The following is a 22,710-nucleotide window of genomic DNA, read 5'->3' as shown; positions in this document are numbered from 1 at the left end:
ACATTGGGTGCTTTTTTTAGACTGCAAGTCCCTGAGTGTAAGTCATGGTGGTTGGACGTGCAGTAGAGTGGATGTCCGTCAATTAATGTTTATGTTTTGATTTACACTGCAGGCTTTGTCCAAAAAGTTGTAGGGGTCCCGCAGGATAAATTGCGGTGCAAGAATTGACTCAAAATTCCTGCACATTGTTTTTTAGATGGCCCATGTTGCGGCAGAATTCCTTGATGGTGCCGTTACCCCTCCAAAACTCATCAAAACATTGTCTCTCGCACTGTCTCTGAACTCATTACTTCCAGTCACCTCCCTAGCATGACCTCTAACCTCATTGTTTCCCAAACCTGCACCGCCCATTTCTACCTCCTACCCAAGATCCAGAAACCCAGTTGTCCTGGCAGACTGATCGTTTCCACATTTTCCTTCCCCACTGAACTTGTATCTGCTTATCTCTACTCTGTTTTTTTTTCCCCCTCTCTCCACCCCACACACCCCCACCCCCCTGGTCTAGTCCTTCCCCACCTACATCCAGGATACTTCACATGCCTCCATCACTTCCAGTTCCCTGAACTCGGCCACCTCATCATCACCATGGACATTGATTCTCTGTACACTTCCATCCCCCATACCAAAGGCCTCAATGCCCTTCATTTTTTTCTCAACCACAGACTAAAGCAGTTCCCTTCCACCACCACACTCCTCCAGCTGGCAGCAGAACTTATCCTTTCCCTCAATAAATTCTCCTTTGACATCCCATTTCTCCAGGTTAAAGAGGTAGCCATGGGTACCTCTATGGGCCCCAGCTAGCCTGCCTTTTTGTTGATTACATGGAGCAATCCATGCTACAAGCTTCTTCAACTCTTCCTCCACTACTTTAAGACAACGACTACTTTGGAGCTCGTTGACTTTATTTACTTTGCTGTCAACTTCCCCCCTGACTTCAAACTCACTTGGTCCATCTCTAGTAACACTCCCTTTCCTTAATCTCTCTGTCTCCATGTTGGAAGATAAAATCTCAAAAGACATCATCTACAAACCTCACCCAAATATCTTCCATTTTGCTCACATCTGCCTTGGTCCCCTCTGTCCCCTTATCCTCACTTGCCACCCACCAGCCTCTGCATCCAACATACATCCTCTATCATTTCCATCAACTACCATGTGATATCACCACCAGACACATATTCCCCCCTCCTCCCCTCTCTGCCTTCCACAGGGACCGCTCCCTCTGTGGCTCTCTCCCCACACCTACCCGTGACCATAGGAGATGCTCTACTTGTTTGAGGCCCCAAACAGTCCTTCCAAGTGAAGCAACATCACTTGTGAATCTACAAGGTTTATCTACTGCATTCACTGCTCCCATTGTGGTCTCCTCTACATCACAAAGACTGGATGCATACTGGAAGATCGCTTCATTAAACACCCCACCTCTGTCGCTGCAATTGCGTGGATCTCCCATTTCAATTCCCCACCCCATTCCCTTGCTGACATGTTTGTCCATGGTCTCATGCACTGCCAGACTGAGACCACCCACAAATTGGAGGAACCACACCACAGCACCTCATATTCTGTCTGGGCACCCTTCAATCTGATGGCATTGATATTGGCTTCTCTGGTTTTCATTAGAACACCCCCCCAATCTTTCTTTATATTTCCTTCTATCTCTCTCTCACTCTCATTTTTACTCTCTCCTTTTCCCTCTGTTACCTTTCACAGAGCCAAACTTATTTCTCACCTTTCTGGTCCTCTTTATCATATCCAATTAGCACCTTTTGTCTTAAAAATACAGTGGGGAGGGGGGGAGATACTCAGCAGATCAAACAGCGTTCTTCATATAGCAAAGATAGAGATGCATAACCAACGTTTTGACTCTAGTGTTTTACTCTAACACAGGGATGGCCAACCTGAAGCACACTGGATGATTCAAAGTGGTGCTTAGAAAGAGGCACAGTTAGTGTAGAGAGTGACACGATAAGTGTAGAAGGAGGCAGGATTAGCATAGAGGGAGGCCCGATTTCCCTTGATGGAGTCCAATTCCTCACCTCCTGCCGCCACATTCAACAAACACATAGCTCTCCATCCACCTTTCTTCCTCCTCCCGTTCACTCTCAACTTATCAAAAGGCTGAATCCAAATACAACATGGTGGCCATTGAGGCCAGCTCTTGCAAGACTGCCTTGTCACTGTTTATTTTGAGGCATGGATGTAAATGATTGCCCACCCTTGCTCTAACACTTTTGTCTGCAAGTCTGTACTCCTCCTCCTCCCATTCTTCCCCCCTTTTTTTTATAAACCCCCCGCCATTAACACGGATGCCTGTCTTTTTTTTTGCTCAAACCTTGAGGAAGGGCTCAGGTCCAAAACGTCCGTAATATATCGTGACTTCCTATGTACGGTGCTAGACCGGCGGAGTTCCTCCACCATCTCTGTGATCTGTTTCCACTCTGTTGTGATTGGTTGTTCTTGGCATATGTGTGTGATTTCCCCAAGCTAAGACATATTTAGATGCCCACTCCAAGATTATACGTGTGCATCGTAAAGAAATCATTTTTGTATTACTATTCCTTTCATAAATCACTAAAGGTTATTTCTTTACAATTTATCTTCCTGTCAGCATGTGCTGAACTAAAAAGATTTTAAATTACACTTTAGTGACCGTGACGTGTGCAAATACTACACTGTTTGCAGAATTGTGGTGTTATTCCTTTCTGGGCTGCAAAATGGCCGAAATTGACATTTGAAAAGTAAGTATTAACTGTTCAGGAGCAATTCTCAGTTTTCAGTCATGGTTTCCTGAAATGTTATGAATATGGGCTGTAGATTTTACTTGGGCTGTGATGGGTTTTTGCAATTCACTTTAAATCTTCAAATCTCCAAGATTGGAGAACTTTCAGCATATTCAGTATTGCATTTATTGCCAATTAAGTTGATGAGATTTTCAGTCCGAATTTTGAAAATGTTCTGCTAAAAACTAACAATATTTCTGTAAAAATAAATTGTTGTTTTCTTTTCATTGTGCTTGTTTGTCATCCCAAGGAAGACCATAAAACTATGTCATCCTTTAAAAGCTTTTTAATGGGTGCTTTTTAACTAAGGTACGAAGAAACTGATCACTGTTCACCTTTGTAACTGGGAAATGGTTTGTAGAACATTGAAACAGGCTCTTTCGTTAATGGAGGCCATGATGTCCTTCAATTGATCATTTGCACTAATTCCAAATAAATCCCATTTTATTTTCCATAAATTTCTTACTTTTATTAAATTTAGACATACAGCATAGTAACAGGCCATTTCGGTTCAGGAGCCCAAGCCGCTCAATTAAACCCATTTAACCTACAGCCCTGTTAGGTTTCGAACAGTGGGTGGAAACCGGAGCCCTCGAGGAAAACTCACGCAGTCACAGGAAGGAAGTACAGACAGCACGAGATTCAAAACCCAGTCCCGATCTCTGGTGTGCTTTTTTCGTAATCATTCCCTGAGATGACTTGCTGCAAACATGTACTGCTACGCCATCCAAGCCACCCATTTATAATTGCAGTTAGGCAGTAAACATCCTCTGGTTGCAAAGTCGTTAGCTGCATTAATGCTTGGTTGAAAATCACTTCTCATTGCAGACTGTTCAAAGTTCAGATTTATTGTCAGAGAACATATATTACATCGCATACAACCCTGAGCTTCCTTTTCTCTGCACACCAGGCAGAATTACCACTGATTGGTAGTGCAAAAAACTGTACTCAATTTGCACATGTAAACAAATAAATACGGAGAGAGAAAAAAATCAACACTTAAATGAGTCCCTGATTGATTTGTTGTTGAGGAGTCTGATGGTAGAGGGATGGCAGCTGTTCCTGAACCTGGTGGTGCCAGTCATGTGGCACCCATACCTCTTTCCTGATCCACACATCCGTACATCCACTGAGCATTCTGCCCGAATGTTATCCAGTCCAGCAGATTTCCACTGACTGACCTTGCCTAACTCTTTCTTCACATCAGCTACTGTAAGATACAGCACCTGGTCATTTGGAAGAGAGGTGGTCTTCTTCGCCGCCATGCCATTTTTCATCTCAGAACACGCATAGAAGTTGTTCAGTGCGTCTGGGAGGGAGGCATCACCAGCACATGTGGATGGTGTAGTCCTGTGGTTAGTGATGCCTTGGATACATACCCTTCCACATGAGTTCGGTGTCCTTTCTGACCAGGAAGTGACTGTGAATTGACTGCATTGGTTATGCAAATATTTTGCTTCCCTAATGACCTTAGACAGCTTGGTTCTTGCAATAGCCAGGGCTACCTTGTTGCCTGTTCTGAAGGCAGCATCTCAGTTCCTGATCAGCACCTCTGCAGTCATCTATGGTTTCTGATTAGAGCAAGTAGTGATGGACTTGGCCACAGTGACGTCGTCCGAACACTTACTGATGTAGGTGGTCACTGATGCTGTGCCCTCCTCCAGATTGATGTAGTCGCCATCGGTTGCTGCTTCCTTGAACGTGGTGCCAGTCAGAACACTCAAAGCAGTCTTGAAGTGCATGAATGGCCCCTGCTGGCCAGGTTTTAACCTGCTTCCGAATTGGTCTGGAGCATCTGATGAGTGGTCTGTATGCTGGGATTAGCATTACAGAATTGCGGTCTGAGTATCCGAGGCAGGGGTGGGGCTCCGCCCGATACACGTTAGAAATGTTCGTAAACACAAGGTCCAACATGTTCGCCCCTCTCGTAGCAAAGCCCACATACTAATGGAATTTGAACATTATGAACATTGGATAATGGTCATTCTGGTTAGAGTTACCATGATAATCTATAATGCCCTGAATAATGTTTTGCTGAATTTGTTAAAAATTTAAACATAAAGTTAATTTTTTGACCTTTTACAGTGACAAAGCTGACTGATAACAGCACTCATAATTACTCATGAAGCAACTCACTACCTGGATCCCCTGAAACCCTAGATGAAAGATCTGCCAGTTAATATGAAGAACAACACAGTACTGGCTGTGAACGTCCTTTGGTGATGTCTTTATTAATGATTCAGGTGGTTTTTAATGAAATAATTTCCCTTTGAAATTAGTGTTCTGTGATGAAAGGCAAATGTAGTAGTGCAGCAACATGCCAAGTCTCGTCAGAGACCACCTTCCTAACCCAGCTCAATTCCTAACCCAGCTCAAAGGATAAGGCAGCAAAAGCATGGGAACTCTGGCATCGGGATGTTGTCTTCCAAGCCACACACCATCCTAACTTGGAAATAGATCACTGTTCTTTCATTGTCACTGCGTCAAATTTTTGGAGCTCCTGAACAGCATTGTGGGTATACCCATACCTGGGAAGAATGCAGCAGTTCAGAAAGGCAGCTCATCATCACCATCTCGAGGGTAATTAGGATGGACAATTAAAGGCCAGCACCACCTGCATGGTCCACACGCCTTGAATAAATAAAATTAATTAATGTAGCAAGGACAAAATTATACTGTGCAAATACATTCCTACTGCTGGGTCAAAGATTGAATGTGATCTTATAATGATGAAGTTGATGTTACAGATTGTTGCATTAAAATATTTGAATTATTTGAGGGAGAGATATTGACTAATTACTGCACCTTCAATTATCAGGAAAATTAAATAGCTTTTCCAGCTGATTCTTCTCCATTTTTATATATTGCTAACAAGTTCGCCCAATTGCTCTAGTTTGCAAGCTTCTGCCATTGGCAAAAAGGTTGCCAGAAGGAAGGAGAGAACCATGCTTAAAGCAATATCTAAACATTGACTTTGGCTTTCAGTAAAAAACTAAATCAGGTCGTCTGAATAATTTGGATTCTTTTCCCAAATACTGAAACATAATCGCAGATTTAATTTTTCAAATTGTTATCTGCAAGATGTCCAGCTTTTTAAAGGAAGATAGAATCAATTAGATTTGATTTAATTTAAAATTTATGTACTACAGCATACCATCAAACCCAGGATCTGCAAGATTCTGCCATTAGCTTGGAGAAGATATAATATTGATCCCATTAGAATTGTATGTTTATTGGTATTGAAACGGGGGTTAGCAGAAGCAATGGTCAGATGTAGCTCCCCATTATATCCCACTCACACACCACCTGAAGCAATCCCTTACACAGCACCTATGGCCTAGGTATTGCTTACAGTGGAATGTGAGTTTAGGGGGCAGTTCGAAAACCACTTAGTCATGCCTGAGAGAGACCACGTGGATGGTCGCTGGCTCCACTTGATCTGTCATCTGCAGTTGGCCCTGTCTGGGTCACCAATGTAGCATACATGCTATGCAAGCAAAGGGAAAAACAACATATACACATGAGGAGTCGAAATTGAAGACTGCTTTATTGCACTGGCAACTCTGCTTATATGGGCCCCTGGTGGTGACATCAGGGTCCCACGGCATCGGAGCGCCAGCCTCGGATTGGCTGCCATTCCCACTAGAGTTCCCCATCTTTCCACTGTGCAGACTTCACTTGGGAACGACAGCTGGTGTCACCCCCAGGATTAAAGATTGTCGACTTAGAACAGAGATATGTAGGAATTTCTTCAGACAGAGGGTGGTAAATCTGTGGAATTTGAGGCCAAGTCACTGGGTGTATTTAAGGCAGAGATGGATAGATTCTTGATTAACCAGGTCATCAAGGTTATGAGGAAAAGGCCAGGCAGTGGAACTGAGTGGGAAAATGGATCAGCTCAAGACTCAATGGATTGAACAGCCTATTTCTGCTCTTCCATCTTATGGCCTCATGGCAGCAGTCAGAATTTAACTGCAGTTTAGATCACTAGTTTGTTCCAGTGTGAACATTGTTACTTATGAAATAATAGATGTCAGACTCACGCAGCTCCCTTTATAAATTACCCATATTTGTTACAGACATATTAAGGCCGCCAGTTTAAATGCTCCTGGTGCATGGCCCATTCTCCAAATTAGGCATTTTAAAAAAAATCAAGCACCTGCTTCCATTTAGCTTAAATTTTAATTGCTGCCAGTGGGTGAATAATTAATATGAGATAGACACAAATAGCACAACCACATCACTTAACTTTAATTTATGTGTTAATGATCAGTATTCCAGCAAGGCACCAGGCATTGCATAACAGGACTTGTGCTTTGCCGCAAATGCTAGGACAAAGTTGGCCTTAAGGTAGGAATTTTAGCAAATTGCAGATGTTTGAGAAAGAGAATGAGCCTGTCCTGTTTTGGAGTTGTAGAGCATGAAAACAGGCACTATGCCTGTACAGACCATCAGGGGCCCATTCTTCCTCATCCTGCACTAATACCATTTCTTTGAATTTATGTCATGAAACATGTTGTTTTGTGGCAGCATTGCAGGTGCAAATGCTGCTATAAATTACATTTTTAAATTAGTGCAAAGGGGAGAAAATGAGCTATTGTCAGTGGTTCATTCATTGCCCTTTCAGAAATCTGATGGCAGAGGGGGAGAAGCTTCCCTTGTGCCATTGAGTGCTCATCTTCAGACTCCTGCACCTCCCTCCTGATGGTAGCAGTGTGAAGAGGGCATGCCCTGGGTAGTGAGGGTCCTTGAGGATAGAAGCTGCTTTCTTGAGACACCGCCTCGTGGAGTGAAGACTGCTGCCCACGATGGCAGTGGTTGAGTTTACAAAACCTCTTGTAGCGTAGCCTTTTCCTGTCCTATGCATTGGCACCTCCGTAGCAGAGAGTGATGCAACCAGTCAGAATGCAGTCCGCGGTGCACTTGTAGAAATTTGCAAGAGTCTTTGGTGATATACCAAATCTCCACAAACGCCTCACAAAGTATAGCCACTGCTAAATTTTCTTTGTGATTGCCTCCACTTAGAGGCCCCAGGATAGATCTTCAGAGATGCTGACAACCAGAAATTTTAATCTCTCCACCTTCATATTAACTCCTGCCTGATTTTTATCACCCACCTACACACTGAGGGAAATTTACAATGGCCAATTAATCTATCCCACTGCTTCTCTTAAATGTGGGAGGAAGCCAGAGCATCCCACAGTCACAGAGATAATGTACAAACACTACTACTCAGACAGCACCTGATATCAGGATCAAACCTGAAGTTGTGGGGCAGCAACTGTATTAGCTACATCATTGCAGTATCATTTGTGTAGTCTGCCTGAACATCTGTCATTGGGTTTGAAATTGATTCCAAACATTGTTGAGAAATTGGGCTGAAAGCACTTTCTAATGTTGCTCTGTGGATGGCCAATTTGCTTGTAGTTTTGCAGGCAAATTTTGAGTATACCTTGCAACGCTGCATTGCAAGTGTGCAGCTCAGGGAGTTTGTGATATTTGTCTTTGTGCAGTGCTGATTTGGCAATTCTTTTGTCAAAATGAGTGATGTGAATCAAACTAATTCACTGTATGAACTACACATCGGAAACCTGGTCTTAGTAACGGGAACAACCTCCCCCTCTCTCGTGATATCTTTAATTAATTGCAAGTTTATTTTGTTCGATTTAGCTGATCCAGATCTTTGATAGAATTGTGTGGAGTTGTGTACTTGCCCAAAAAAGTTCTTTGGTGCAAGTGTTCCATTTCTTTCTAAGAATTGGAATTCAGCTATCGTTCATCTTTGGTTCCAAGAGGAGGAGGAGGACGGAGCTTGAAGACATGAAAACTTTGCTGAAAGAGACAGAGAGAGTGCAGGGGAAAAGATTCCAGGAGATTCTTTAAATTTTAAATACAGCACAGTAACAGGCCCTTTCAGCCCAAGACTGCGTGCCGCCCAATTGACCAACAACCCCGTACGTCTTGAATGGTTGGAGAAAACCCACACAGGTACATGGAGAGTGAGCAAACTCCTTAAAGACTGTGCTGGATTCAAGCCCCTGGTGCAGTAACACAGTTGCGCTAACTGCTACAAGACATAGGAAGGCTTTGCCTGAGTTAGATTTAGGGGTTTTGTGTAGGTAAAGTGTAATATAGAGAGCAATAACAGAGTCCTTTGCCCAGCTTAGGGGAATTGGTAACTGGAGGGCAAAGGTTTAAGGTGAGGGGGAAGGGAACTGGAATCTGAAGGGTAATTTTGTTCTTTGCACAGATGGTGGTGTGTATGGAATGGGCTGCTGGAGGAGGTGATTGAGGCAGGTAAAGAGAAAATTGGACAGATTCGTGGATAGGATGGGTTTAGAGGGATATAGGCTAAGTGCAGGCAGGTGGGACAAGAGTGGGCAGTTCGGCTGAAGGTCCTATTTCTGTGTTCTATGACTCTATGGCTCATCAACAAACTGATTCAAGATTAAACACAGTAAATTGAAGATGTATGCGGTAAGAAAAGATGATCTACAGTGATTCAGCTATTAAAGTGTATGAAAATGTTGTCTGTCTGGCAAGTGTTCCTAATGCTTTAGCCTGGTTCTGTAAAGCTTAAAACAAAAAATATATCTCCAGACATAGCTGTTATCAAAGCAGTAAAAAAAAATCTGAGCTGATAGAGCCAAGAGGCATTTTAATTATTGACCAAATCAATATTAAGAATATGAATAAATTGCTAACTTGTGCTCCTATAAGATGTTGATTGGATTCAAAATGGGTCTTGTTTTGGATTAGCAAAGGTCACAGTGTTAGCACTGATATATATATCTCTCAGCATCTAATCCAGTCTTTCTCAACCTTTTTTCTTTCTGCTCACAAACAATTTTGAGTATTCTTTATGCCATAGGTGCTCTGCGATTAGTAAGGAGTGGCTTAAAGTGGTGTGTGGGTGGAAAGAAAAAGTTTGAAAACTACTGTTTCAATCTTGCCTATTTGACTCATTATGTGCACAGTTTAATAACTCCAAAGGAAATGGGCCAAAGACAATTTTTTCAAGCAAAATTTCAGTATCAATTGGGTCTAGAGCAGTGATTCTCAATCTTCCCTTCCCACTCACGCAACACCTTAAGCAATCCCTTACTAATCACGGAGCACCGATGGCATAGAGAATACTTAAAGTGGTATGTGAGTGGAAAAAGGTTGAGAACCACTGATCTAATCTGTTCTGAGATAATTTTGTCTGCAACTAATAGACCTGATATTTTACATCTCACAAATTCACAGTCTATAAATGTCACAATGCAGTTCAAGAAAGAAAATGGGGAATTTAAGTGATGAATATCATCAGGTGCATATATGAATCTTTCATTAAAATGGTCGTGGCAGGTCACTTATCAGAATTAAATAGGATTAGACAGTCAACATGGTTTTGTGAAAGCGAAATTATCTTTGTCAAATATGATAGGTTTGTACATAACAAGGTAAATATAAAGAAAAGAGGCTGTAATGCAATAAAACATTACCTGAAATAGAGATCATTGGTTTAGGGCAGTGGTTTTCAAACTGCCCTCCAATCTCACATTCCACTTTATGTAATCCCTGTGCCATCGGCGTTCTATGATTAGTAAGGGATTGCTCAAGGTTGTATGTGAGTGGGAAGGGAAGGTTGAGAACCATTGCTCTAGTCTCAATTGTTACTGAAATATTTTGCTTGAGAAAAATTGTCATTGACTCATTTACTTTGGAATTATTAAACTGCACATAACAAGTCAATGAAGTATGATTAAAACAGTGGTTTTCAACCTTTTTCTTTCCACCCACATATCACCTTAAACAGTCCCTTACTAATCACATCATCTATGGCATAGGGAATACTTAAGATGGAATGTGAGTTGTGGGGGGGTGGGGAGTTTGGCAGTTTGAAGACTACTGCTTTAGGGCAACCATTTTTAATTGGGACCATACGCCCCCCCAGCACAGTATATTTAAAGTGGTGGTGGGTAATGGACTGAAATCATAAAATATTTTTTATGTAGTCGGTAGGAGAGGTGTACAGAAGAAACTAACTAAACCTGACTGCTTTACAGGGAAGGGGGCCAATGAACTTTCGGCAGAGTCCTATGGGGACCCAAGGTCGAGAATAGTCAGTTGAGGGTATTATTAGGTATTTTTAATTTCTAAATTTAGACATACATTACGGTAGGAGGTCATTCCAGCTCACGAACCCAAGCTGCCCAAATATGCCAATGCCCTGTACGTTTTGAAGGGTGGAGTGAAACCAGAGGAAACCCACGCAGACACGGGGAGAACGTACAAACTTCTTATGGACAACATGGGATTTAAACAGGAGTTGCTATTGCTGTAATAGCATTGTGCTAACAGTGCCATACGAAAGATAGATTTACTTAACACAAAAGAGGAGTCAAATGTTCATTTTACAGGCACTTTCCAAGTTCAGTGAAGATCTGTCAGAAATGCTGAACAATTTAAAATCTATATTCACAGCTGACTTACGAGAATGCTATGTGTTGAAGTCCTTAGATGATAGGATGGTAGGTAAACTGTGAACTTGCAGCACATCTGCAAAGGAGTGTGAGGGAATGTGAGGTTATTTACTTTGACAGAAAGGTCGGGAAAACTGAAATTTCCTGAAAGTTGAGCAACAATTAAATACTGGCAGTGGGAGGGATATGAGAGAAAGAACACAGGAAGTTAACATGATGCATTTAGGAAAGTAAGTTGGCTTTTATTGCATGAAGATTGAAATATAAAAATTTGCTTGTTTTAAGTTTATTAGTCACATTATACCTGGTACAGTGCGAAGGGTTATGACATGAGTAGTCCAACAGGTCAATTCTTACACTGAGACAGCCTTATAAAGAACAAGAGCACTATTAAAGAGTATAAAGCAGGGCATTTTAAGAACATATCGAGCCAGCACTGTTCCAGGAAAGAGTATGCATGGGACTGTGGTTTTCTCGAGGGGAGGAATTTTCTTTTTGTACAGGATGATTTCCTCTTCACTGTTCCTTCCAGCTGACCACCGTGCAACTGGAGTCTAATATAACGGTTATGGGGTCAGTATCTCACTGTCATGGTGTTCAGAAGGTTGATCAATCCACTTGTGTAGCTTGTGCACAGGTTCACAGGAATCTGCAGACAATAGGGTCTAGAGCAGGACACAAAAGCGCTGGAGAAACTCAGCAGGTCACGCAGCATCCATAGAAAGTAAAATATGGCTGATGATTCGGCCCAAAGCTTTTTGTTAGGAAATACAAAGTTCAGAGCTCCCTTTATACTTCGAGAATCTATATTGTCAGAACACTGTTAAGTGTCCAAAGAGCAAATGCTTACCTATTGCATTTTGAGCTTCTGAATTAAAGTAGTCTTCATGCATCTGCTTATAAAACCACTTCATTTGAATATCAACTGCTGAATGATTTTTATCAGATTAATGGTCCAGCTGATTGTTGGTTGAAAATGATTGAAACCTTTTCCTCAGCTTATCTGGATTGACCACCCTCATCAACTCTATAGTGGAGAGGGTGGAGAGCACAGTTCACTTAACTAGTGACCTGTCGGGGACACACAACATCTTCTCACTTGTCAGGAAGGTACAACAGTGACTGGACTTCCTAAGCAGAATGAAACGGGCAAGGCTAATGGCCACCATTATGTCAACCTTCCACAGGAGCTCTATCGAGAGCATCTTGGCTGGCTGCATCACAGTGTAGTATGGTTGCTGCATAGAAGTGGTCCTGTGGGTTGACCTCCAATCCATAAGAGCAGCAGAGAGGATCACTGGCATCTCCCTCCCCCATCGACGTGATCTACCAGGGTCGTTGACTGAAGAGGGCGCGCAAAATCATTGAGGACCCCTTCCACCCCGCACATAGCCTCTTTCTGCTGATCCCATCAGGAAAAAGATACAGGAAAAAGATACAGGGGCTATCAGTGCCAGGAACAGCTGAACAACCGAAGGAACTGCTCACACTAACCATCCAAAACTCATATTCACAACAAAAAATTATTTATTTGTATATATGTATACATATGAAGACCAGCGCAGGACACCTGGATCGGGGAGAACACCACCCATTGAGAAGCAGAAGCATGGGAAATAACCTGACAAGGAAGGCAACAGTGGCAGTGGACCAGAAAGGTTGGTCAGCCCCTGAAGGCCCCACACAGGCTGCAGGCTGGACACTTGTACGAAGAACACCGAATTATGAAGGCTTATTGCAGCTGCATTAAATAGGTTTTATGGCAGGTTCGGGAGGTGGGAAAGTTTCAAGCTGATGCATTATTGATTGCTGGAACCATGGCTTTCATCAGTATAATGCTCACATTTTAATCCTATCCAAGCCATACTGAGATTTGAATCCCAATTTTGATTTTCAGTCGATCAATATACACTGCTTTTTGCAGAACAATAATTCAATTAACCGGTTTTGGTGTCTCATTAATATGTTTAAGACTTAGAATTTTATCACAACTCAGAGCTCATTGCTTATTATGTTTTTTTTTTAACTCGTGTTATTGCAGTTGGATGACTCACTCAATCAAATCAGGAAACTGCAGCGATCCTTGGATGAACAGACAGAACTGAATGATAATCTTCAAGTCCAGTTCGATCACTTGCAGACAAGGTAGGACATAAAAAGGGAAAGAAAATTTAGGCTTAAGCACTTCATTGTCATCTACTTGATTACTTCTACAAGATGGAAGTGTTTGTGGGGAAGAGGGTCAATGCTTTTACTTTTGAAGCTTGCTGCATGGCGTTATTAAGGCAGTTGTGTGCAAAGGAAGAAGTTACTGAACCATGACAAAACCAATCTGCAGCTTAATAATAATAAATGAAATGACAATCTCTGCACAACCACTGAGAGTCTCAGCAAGTATTTAACTTTTCACATGATCTGTTGTATAATTGGACATGTGTGCTAGAAATTCCACACCTTTGTGCTATCGATCACAGTCATCTCATTCTGAGCAATCTTTTAGTGCAGGAAGAATGTGATGTGTGGATTAGACAATTTTGTCAGACATTAGAAGCACGGCCAAGGAAACGAGAGCCAAATAAAAATTAAAAAATGGGTACAATTTTATTGAAGTATTTGGTCATTAATTTCAACAAAAGAAATTTCAGCTTACAAAATACTTTAATTTTGAATTCACATGGCCTAGAATTTAATTTCAGTTCAGAACTTGGTGTTAGGAATATGTGCTACAATCTGAAAATGCATTAATTTACCTTACCAGTAAACAGAAACTATATTTGGCCCTCAGTTGACACTTTGCTTATAGTAGGAGTGCCACATTGTACAGCACTTTTAACTCTTCAAGATTCCATTATTGTCATGTAATTAAAAACAGTGCATTATTACATGGAATTTGCTTTCATCTGTCTGAAGTACCTCTTATATTCAGAGAGGGAAGGAAAAGGGCCTCTGTGTCTATCGCTTCACCTCCAGCACTGCTTCAGCCCCCCATAGCCATATAGAGGAGTCCAGGCCAAACCATTGGCAGCCCAAGCTCCAGATCCGAACCTCCAACATAATCAAGAGACCTTCAGTGCCCTCTCACATTCCGGTACTCCTTCAGTCAGCCTCCAGCAGTCTGCAGCCTGGTATGAATCCCTCAACCGCAGTTGCCACCAGCTCACAACCTATGCAGGTTCCTCACCTTGAGTCCCCAACAGCCCGCCGCCTGTGTGTTCTTCAGCCACAGAACACCTCACTGGTCAGCTGCCATGGTCACTGTCCCATGGGTCATCTCCTCTGATTCTCCTTCTCAAATGGGGAGTAGTCTCCCTGTTTTCTGGTGCTATGCCAGCCTCTCGTGGCTATTGCCAATCATAGGTGCTGCCATCTTGGGCCCTGACCCAGCGGTTGTGGGATTGTTAAACCACCATCGCCTCCATTAGCAGGCTGTTTAAAGCCTATACGATGGCAGTTAGACTGGGTAGTTGGACCCCATTAGAGTGCTGTCTCCATTCCCTGCTCTCCACGGGTCCGCACCGGCGGCAATGCTGCTGTTACTGTAGCTGAGGCAGCAGCGCCATTTTTTCATGGAAATTTTTTTCTTAATTTTTTAAAATTTTATATTTTAAATTGAGATATCCAGCATGGTAACAGGACATTTCAGCCCATGAGTTTGTGCCACCCAATTTACATCAAAATAACCTACACCCCTGGTACATTTCGAATGGTGGGAGGAAACCAGAGCCCCCAGGGAAAACCCACATAGACACGGGGAAGACGTACAAACTCCTTTACAGATAGTGTGGATTTCGGACCCCAGCCCAATCGCTCACGCTGTAAAGGCGTTGTGCTAACCGCTACGCTAACCAGGCCACCTCTTGCATAAATGCCATGTCGCAAATGAATAACGAGCGCCTTGAGAATGCTGTGATTTTGGGGTCTGATCTTCAATTTCATATACAGAGGCTGCTTTTGACACCTGGCACCTTGCAAATTTACCACATTGTTGTTAACATTTCAACTGCTGGGAGCAACTCTCAATAGAGAACGGTTAAATATTGTCACTTCAAATGTTTTGATGGTGAAAAGCAGGTGAAATAGTTATTGACTGAGAACAAATTCTAGATACAATACAATTTCATTTTTGGAATATGCTGAAGTATGTTTATTAAAGAATTTCACAGAGTCGAAAGTAATTGAGTATTACAGTCTTTTGGATGTCAGGAGAACATATTGAATTAAGGAGCAGGTATGTCATGTGACACCTCTACAAGACATTGGTGAGACAACACTTGGAGTATTGTGAGCAGTTTGCCCAGGTGTAGGAAGGGTAATATTAAGTTGGAAAACTGCAGAAGATTCACAAGAATGTCGGTGGGACTACTAAGCTTGAAGTATAAAGAGAGGCTGCATAGGCTGGCTCTTTGGACATTGGAGTGTGGGGGACAGGGGAGTAGCTCTTAGAGAGACCTAGTTAAGATTAATAATCATTGATTTTTTTTTTTCTCATGGTGGGGAGAGGGGAAAGATTTGAAAGGGACCCGAGAGCTACTTTTTGAAATGAGCTGCTGAAAGAAATGGTAGAAGCGGAGATATTTGTAACATTCAAATAATATTTAAAAGGGTGCGTGGATATGAATATGTGTCAAATGCAGGTAGATTCAACTAGCTGGGCTCGCATAGACAAGTTGGGCTGAAAGGCCTGTTTCCACTCTTTGATTACAAGCTAACTCCTTATAAGTTATTACTTTGGAAAAGTATGTTTATTTTTTTTGTAATTGAAGCAACATCACAAGCAATCTAAATTTAAATACAATATGTTTGTCTTTGAGATTTAAGAAATATTTCTTCCTGGACACATCCCTTACCTGCTGCTGGCAGGTTCTTGTGAACTGAATGATCAATCTTGTTTGCAGAGATATTTATCGCCTCTCATCTGTCCTGCATTCTATTCTATTTCTCTTGCTTTTTTTTCAGGTTTCTCTTCTGTGACATAACTCGCAATGTCTTTTAATACTCTGGTGGGTTGCGGCTGTCGCCGGGAAGGGGATCATAAGTTTCTCATCTATTAATTTGTTGGAAAAGATGGTGGTGAGCTCCTGTAGAGTTTGCATTTCTTCCAATGATTGACCACCAACAAGTGCTGTAGGTATTTTGGATCAACGACGTGGAACACATGGGAATACATTTCAACAGGATGGGACATGATGTGAAAAGCAAATAGCCCATTTGTCTGCTCTCCTTGCCTTCTAGCTTTTAGAGTTTGGTGGGTGAGGAAGATGCTCACAGAGCTATGAAAGAGTCCATGGTAAAATGCTGCCATCTACCATGGTATATTTTGGCAGGTATGATTGTTTCAGTTGACATACGGGGCCCAATACACTATATTGTGCAAAAGTCTGCAGATTCCATGGTTTAAGTAAATCATAATGCTGGAAAAACTCTGCAAGTCAAACAGTGTCCTTCAGATAGCAAAGATAAAAATGTATAACTGACGTTTCAGCCTTGAGCCCTTCATCAAGGTATCAAGCCCGAAATGTCGATTATGTGTCTTTATCTTTGCTATCTAAAGGACACTGTTTGACCTGCAGAATTTCTCCAGTGTTATGTTTTTACACTATACTGTGCATCCTATTTCCCGTGGATGGCTTTTACCTTTTGAAAAGACTATGTGCAAGGTATAAACTCAGCAGGTCAAACATTGCCTTTTTGTAGCAAAATGGGTAAAGAAACATCACCAACGTTTCGAGCTTGAGCCCTTCATCAAGGTGTGTGCAAGGGTGTCTAATTCCAATCAGGAAGCTGCTGTAATTCCTAATTTAAATTTGATTTCCCTTTTATGCTAAAACTAAATGCTACAGTTGGCATGATTAATCTTGTTACCTGTTGTGATTTTCCTTGAACAATTTTTCTAAGATCAGTGGAGCCCAGTGCTCTTCCTGTAGAGCACACAAAATGAGGTAAATGTGACAGTTCAAAATGTAATTTTGTCATGGGGTGATGTTGAGGCTTGTGGAACTCTCAGCTCATCCAGGCAAATCAAAAGCATTCCATCACTCACAACGTGCGTTGTCTCCAAGATGGTTGCGGTGGGGTGGAGTAAGTTGGCCACCTCTCTGCAGAATGCGGGTACGCACAGTGTGTGGAAAAGGATGCAAGGAGCCTTGTCGTGGTTCATTCCTAGGAGCAACATTACAGAGGACTCACTGATTTACGGGCTGTTCCCCAGGGTACACACAGAGTCAGATGTCCACAACTGCTGGAAGACCATCAGCTTGGAGAAAGACGCATTTTGATCTACCTAAAACCTGTTGGTCTTTCAGCACACGGAGATGTCAATGCGGGAATGATGTTGACTGGCACATTCCATGCTGCAGGAGTACATGCTGAGAGACGGACTGAGGACAACGTGGGGACACTGTGGGGAAGGACCACAGTCTGGAGTCTTCCCATTACCAGGCATTGAGGGGCTGAGACCAAGGGGATGCCCCTTAAGCAACTGAGGGGGGGAGTAATGACAAGGTGCCATGGTGGAGGCAATGGTGTAAATTGAAATGAATATAACATTGTACTGTGATGGGAAAGTATGGATATGAAGCTAAAGGTTGGAACAGATTTTGAATGGTTTTCCTATCTAAATAAGTTATAAATAAAGTATGTTTTTGGTAAAAACCAATCCATAAGTCTGCTATGCCTCTGGATGGTTGAAAAACTTTGGGGTATTCCTTGTGCAGAATATCAAGCTGCTGATCTTGAAGCTTAGGCAGTTTCGTGGCTGGTCAATGTAAGTTATGATGACCAAGATGTCAGTGGTGAAAGATTTGTTGATGGTAATGTCATTGATTGTTGAGGAGACTATTGGAGCTGACGTTGATTGGCATTTGTGTTGTATTTACATTGCTGGGTACTCGTCAGCTTTTGTACAGGTACTTTGTAGCCTGAGTAAGTGAGAAAAGAATTGACACTTTGGCAAACATCCTCGAGTCTGCCCTGACAATGGAGAGAGATTAATTGATAAAACTGCTACAAATATCAGTAGGCTTATGACCGAATATGTGAACAGTTGAAAAATGTTTTTCTTTAGGTGCTACATGAAATGCTACACTTTGTGATTGTGCTTGTATGGTTTAACTGTTCTCTATTAACCTCAAAATTAACTCAAAACGGTCAACCAATTTACCTATCTCGGCTGCACCATTTCATCAGATGCAAGGATCGACAATGAGATAGACAACAGACTCGCCAAGGCAAATAGCGCCTTTGGAAGACTACACAAAAGAGTCTGGAATAACAACCAACTGAAAAACCTCACAAAGATAAGCGAATACTGAGCCGTTGTCATACCCACACTCCTGTTCGGCTCCGAATCATGGGTCCTCTACCGGCATCACCTACGGCTCCTAGAACGCTTCCACCAGCGTTGTCTCCGCTCCATCCTCAACATCCATTGGAGCGCTTTCATCCCTAACGTCGAAGTACTCGAGATGGCAGAGGTCGACAGCATCGAGTCCACGCTGCTGAAGATCCAGCTGCGCTGGGTGGGTCACGTCTCCAGAATGGAGGACCATCGCCTTCCCAAGATCGTGTTATATAGCGAGCTCTCCACTGGCCACCGTGACAGAGGTGCACCAAAGAAAAGGTACAAGGACTGCCTAAAGAAATCTCTTGGTGCCTGCCACATTGACCACCGCCAGTGGGCTGATATCGCCTCAAACCGTGCATCTTGGCGCCTCACAGTTTGGCGGGCAGCAACCTCCTTTGAAGAAGACCGCAGAGCCCACCTCACTGACAAAAGGCAAAGGAGGAAAAACCCAACACCCAACCCCAACCAACCAATTTTCCCCTGCAGCCGCTGCAACCGTGTCTGCCTGTCCCGCATCGGACTTGTCAGCCACAAACGAGCCTGCAACTGACGTGGACTTTTACCCCCTCCATAAATCTTCGACCGCGAAGCCAAGCCAAAGAAGATTAACCATCCAAATAATTAATTTTAAGAGGAATGTTTTCTAAGAACAAAATGCATATCCGATTTCAGAGCAAGGTACTGACAGCAGATTTTCTATGCAACTACAATACTCAGTGGCTTTTTAACATATTGTTCTTGATCCACTTAAGGGAAGTTCTGGCTTATATAAGCATTTGGGAGACTATTTGCCAATTCAGGAATGTCCTTATTAGATAACTAGTGAACCGTACATCTTGGGTAGAAAATGAATTGCTCTAAAAATTCATCTATTTTGGCAATTTTAGGTTCCTCTTTATCCTTTTCAAAATTGTCTCATAATCTAATAATGAGAAAGAGTCTGAGACAATGGACACAACTTAGGAAAATGTTTGGCTACAATAGTTTCTCTCTTGCCAGTCCTGTTGTAGATAGCCATCTTTTTCAACCTTCTTCGTTAGGTGGAGGCTTTAAGGAATGGTATAGATTAGGTTTCGGAAGTTATTGAGATCATTTTATTCAAAATAATTTTACCTCTTTTGAAATGAAAGCAAAATTTAAATTTCCTAGCAGACAAGTTAGGCATTTTGTACAGTCTAAGTTTTCTGATTTTCCACGAATCTCAGAAAAATAAATATATTATTGACTTACTTTTTGATTTGCAGTTCTCCCAGCGTGTATTTATTTCAATTATTTATAATAACTTAATAGATTTAAGAGCAGCCTCAATGACTGGGATTAAAAATGATTGGGAATGTGCTTTGAACATATCATTTTCAGACCAAGATTGATTTTTCACTCTTAACTTAATTAATGAATCCTCATTTTGTGCATGTCATCGTTTGTTACAATTTAAGGTGGTGCATAGGATACACATATCTAAAGTCAAATGATCTCATTTTTATGCAGATATTGATGCACTATGCGATAAGTGTAAAATCTTTGAAGCCTCATTGATTCATATGTTTTGGGAATGATCTAATTTAGAAAAAAATTGGAAAGACATTTTTCAGATTTTATCAAAGATTTTAAAGATCAAATTAGAACCATGCCCTCTCATTGGTTTGTTTGTTTTTTCTCGAGAAGAAGGTATACTCTTGACTTCAACCAATAAATTTTCTTTAGCTTCTACCTTGTTGATAGCTAGACGAGCAATTGTAATGAAATGGAAAGATGACTCCACTTACTCCTGCCCAGTGGTTACATGATGTAATGTCATGTTTAAGCTCGGAGAAAATTAGATAAAACATTAAAGATAGAAAGTTTAATTAAAGAAGTTTTGGAAAAATGGATATGTTACCTATGGGTAGAGTGAATTGTGTTAAGATTGATGTTTTTCCTGGAATACAATATTTATTCCAATCAATTCCTCAAAATATTTTTAATGTTTGTGTTAGAAAATTTTTATGGAAAGAAAAAATGGATAGGGTTTCTTTGGAGAAATTGATGTGGAAATATGATTTAGGAGGTTTACAGCTCCTCAATTTTATGAATTATAAAGCAACACAGTTGAGATTTATTAATGTTCCAGCATGGGTAAATATAGAACTTGATAAAATAGGAGAAACAGATCCACAACATTTTATTATTCGAATACAAGATTGTTAATAGCAAATAAAGAAACACCTATGATGAAACATTTAATTAAACTTTGGAATAAAATTGATAAATAAATCTGAGGAAGAGGTTTAATGTCTGGAAGAACACCTTTATTTTAAAATAAGCATTCCGTTTTTTCTAGAAAATAAGTTTCTAAAAATATGGCAAAATTATGATGTTAGGAAAATTAAAGATTATTTTGAAGCTGGAACTTCATTACTTTTAGTAGAATAAAGAAAAAATTTAAGATATAGGAAAATACAAAATTTTGTTATTATCAAGTTGAGATTTTTTTGGAAAATTTTGGTCAAGATTTAGTATTACCTGCAGAGGCTGAAGTATTATTAAGTAATATGGATGTAAAGAAATTTATTTCAGAGATGTATAAATTATTACAAAAGAAGGCTTAAAAATGAGTTCATAAATCAAGGCATAAATGGGAGGTAGATTTAAGTAACCAAATAGATGAACAAAGATATGTAGACAGAATATGAAAACTACAATAAAAGTGGGATATCAGTCAGTTCATTATAATTTCATTCATCAGTTATATTTAGCACCATAAAAGATGGTTAATATGAATATGATTTCTATTTATTCAGATTTATGTTTTAGATATGGATAAGAAATTTGTACTCTTTTTGCATTCAAATTAAATCTTTGGCTTGATTTGGGTAATTTATTAGAATGAATATCTGGAGTAAGATTCCCACAGGATCCAATTTTATTTTTACTGGGAGATATTATAGAAATTAAACTTAAAATTAAAATAGAATATGTATTAAGTAAAATTTGTTCAAATTGATTTGGAAATAGCTAGAAAATGTACTACTTCAACTCGGAAGTCGGATATTGATTTGGGAATGGACAGATGGCAGGCAGAAGTTTGGAGTTGTATTCCACTTGAGAAAATTACTTACAATTTAAGAGATAAATATTGTACATTTTGTGAAATATGGAGCCCATATTTACAAAATGTTGCTATTAAAATTAATCTCGAACATTCCCTTTCTCCTCTGAGTCTCTATGAATATATTATATATAAAAGTTTGAGTATTGAAAAGTGAAGGGCTCATGTTGTGGTTTTCTTCTTTTTCTTTCTCTCTTTAGTTTGTAGGAGGATGGTGGGGGGGGAGGGGAATTAGAGGAGGTTTTTCTTCTTTTGTATTTTTAAAAACTTTTATATATAAAATACCACATGTATTTGGAATATGTTAGAAATATTGTGATATGTTTGTTATGTGGGTTTATATTAAATAAAATATTTTAAAAAAGAAAGTTTCAATTTGACAAGATGTGGGGCTCATACATAGAATACTATCATGTTTGGAAGATTTAAGAAGTTTGGAAACTTTCTGTCGGGTGTCTGAATGTGCTATTTGATCCATATCTTTGCAACTTTGCAAGTTAGCTTTGTTTTAAGGGAGGGGTTAGATTAGTTGGGGGATTTTTCTTTTTTTCAAATATTTTTATTAATTTGTTAAATATGGGTTTCAATATAGTTGTCATGGATCATATCATTAGTTAAGATAGAATTTGCTCTTGGTTTATATAAAGGGATTGTTTAATTTTTGTTTTATCCAGAACTATATTATGAGAAGGGGATAAACTGTTAACTAGCACATTGATAGAAACAAGTCAAATAATCAATTTATGGATAAGCTTTTGATTTGCATTATGTTTAATATGCGATATGTATAGGATATGAGCTGTTGTTTGTTATTATTAGATAACTTTGAATGTAGGATTTATATATTAAACTTAATAATTTAAGAAGTTTAAGCCACAGTTTAAGAATATGGGGTAGGTCATTTAAAACAGAGCAGAGGAAAAACTTTTTCACCTGGAGAGTTGTGGATCTGTGGAATCTTCTGCCTCAGAAGGCAGTGAAGCCCAATTCTCTGGATGCTTTCAAGAATTCCACCTGCAGTGAATTTGTCCA

At 40.6% G+C, this 22,710-nt stretch overlaps 1 protein-coding gene across 7 annotated transcripts in view; it reads left to right on the top strand.

The window, feature by feature from the left end:
* LOC138755103 (coiled-coil domain-containing protein 102A-like) overlaps positions 1-22,710 on the top strand; it is a 656,806-nt gene that overhangs the window by 483,676 nt on the left and 150,420 nt on the right. For 5 of the 7 annotated variants that reach the window (XM_069920398.1, XM_069920404.1, XM_069920399.1 and 2 more), the window contains one exon: positions 13,290-13,393. In XM_069920398.1, the coding sequence (XP_069776499.1) occupies positions 13,290-13,393 (104 nt within the window). Of the gene's footprint in view, positions 1-13,289; positions 13,394-16,204; positions 16,277-22,710 lie in introns of those variants that run through there. The other 2 variants (XM_069920402.1, XR_011352030.1) reach the window with 2 other exon arrangements.

This window comes from Narcine bancroftii, chromosome 2, assembly GCF_036971445.1.
Source record: "Narcine bancroftii isolate sNarBan1 chromosome 2, sNarBan1.hap1, whole genome shotgun sequence".
Lineage (NCBI taxonomy): Eukaryota > Metazoa > Chordata > Chondrichthyes > Torpediniformes > Narcinidae > Narcine > Narcine bancroftii.
Note: the sequence above shows the minus strand (reverse complement) of the source record. Positions and strands in the feature narration are given on the sequence as shown.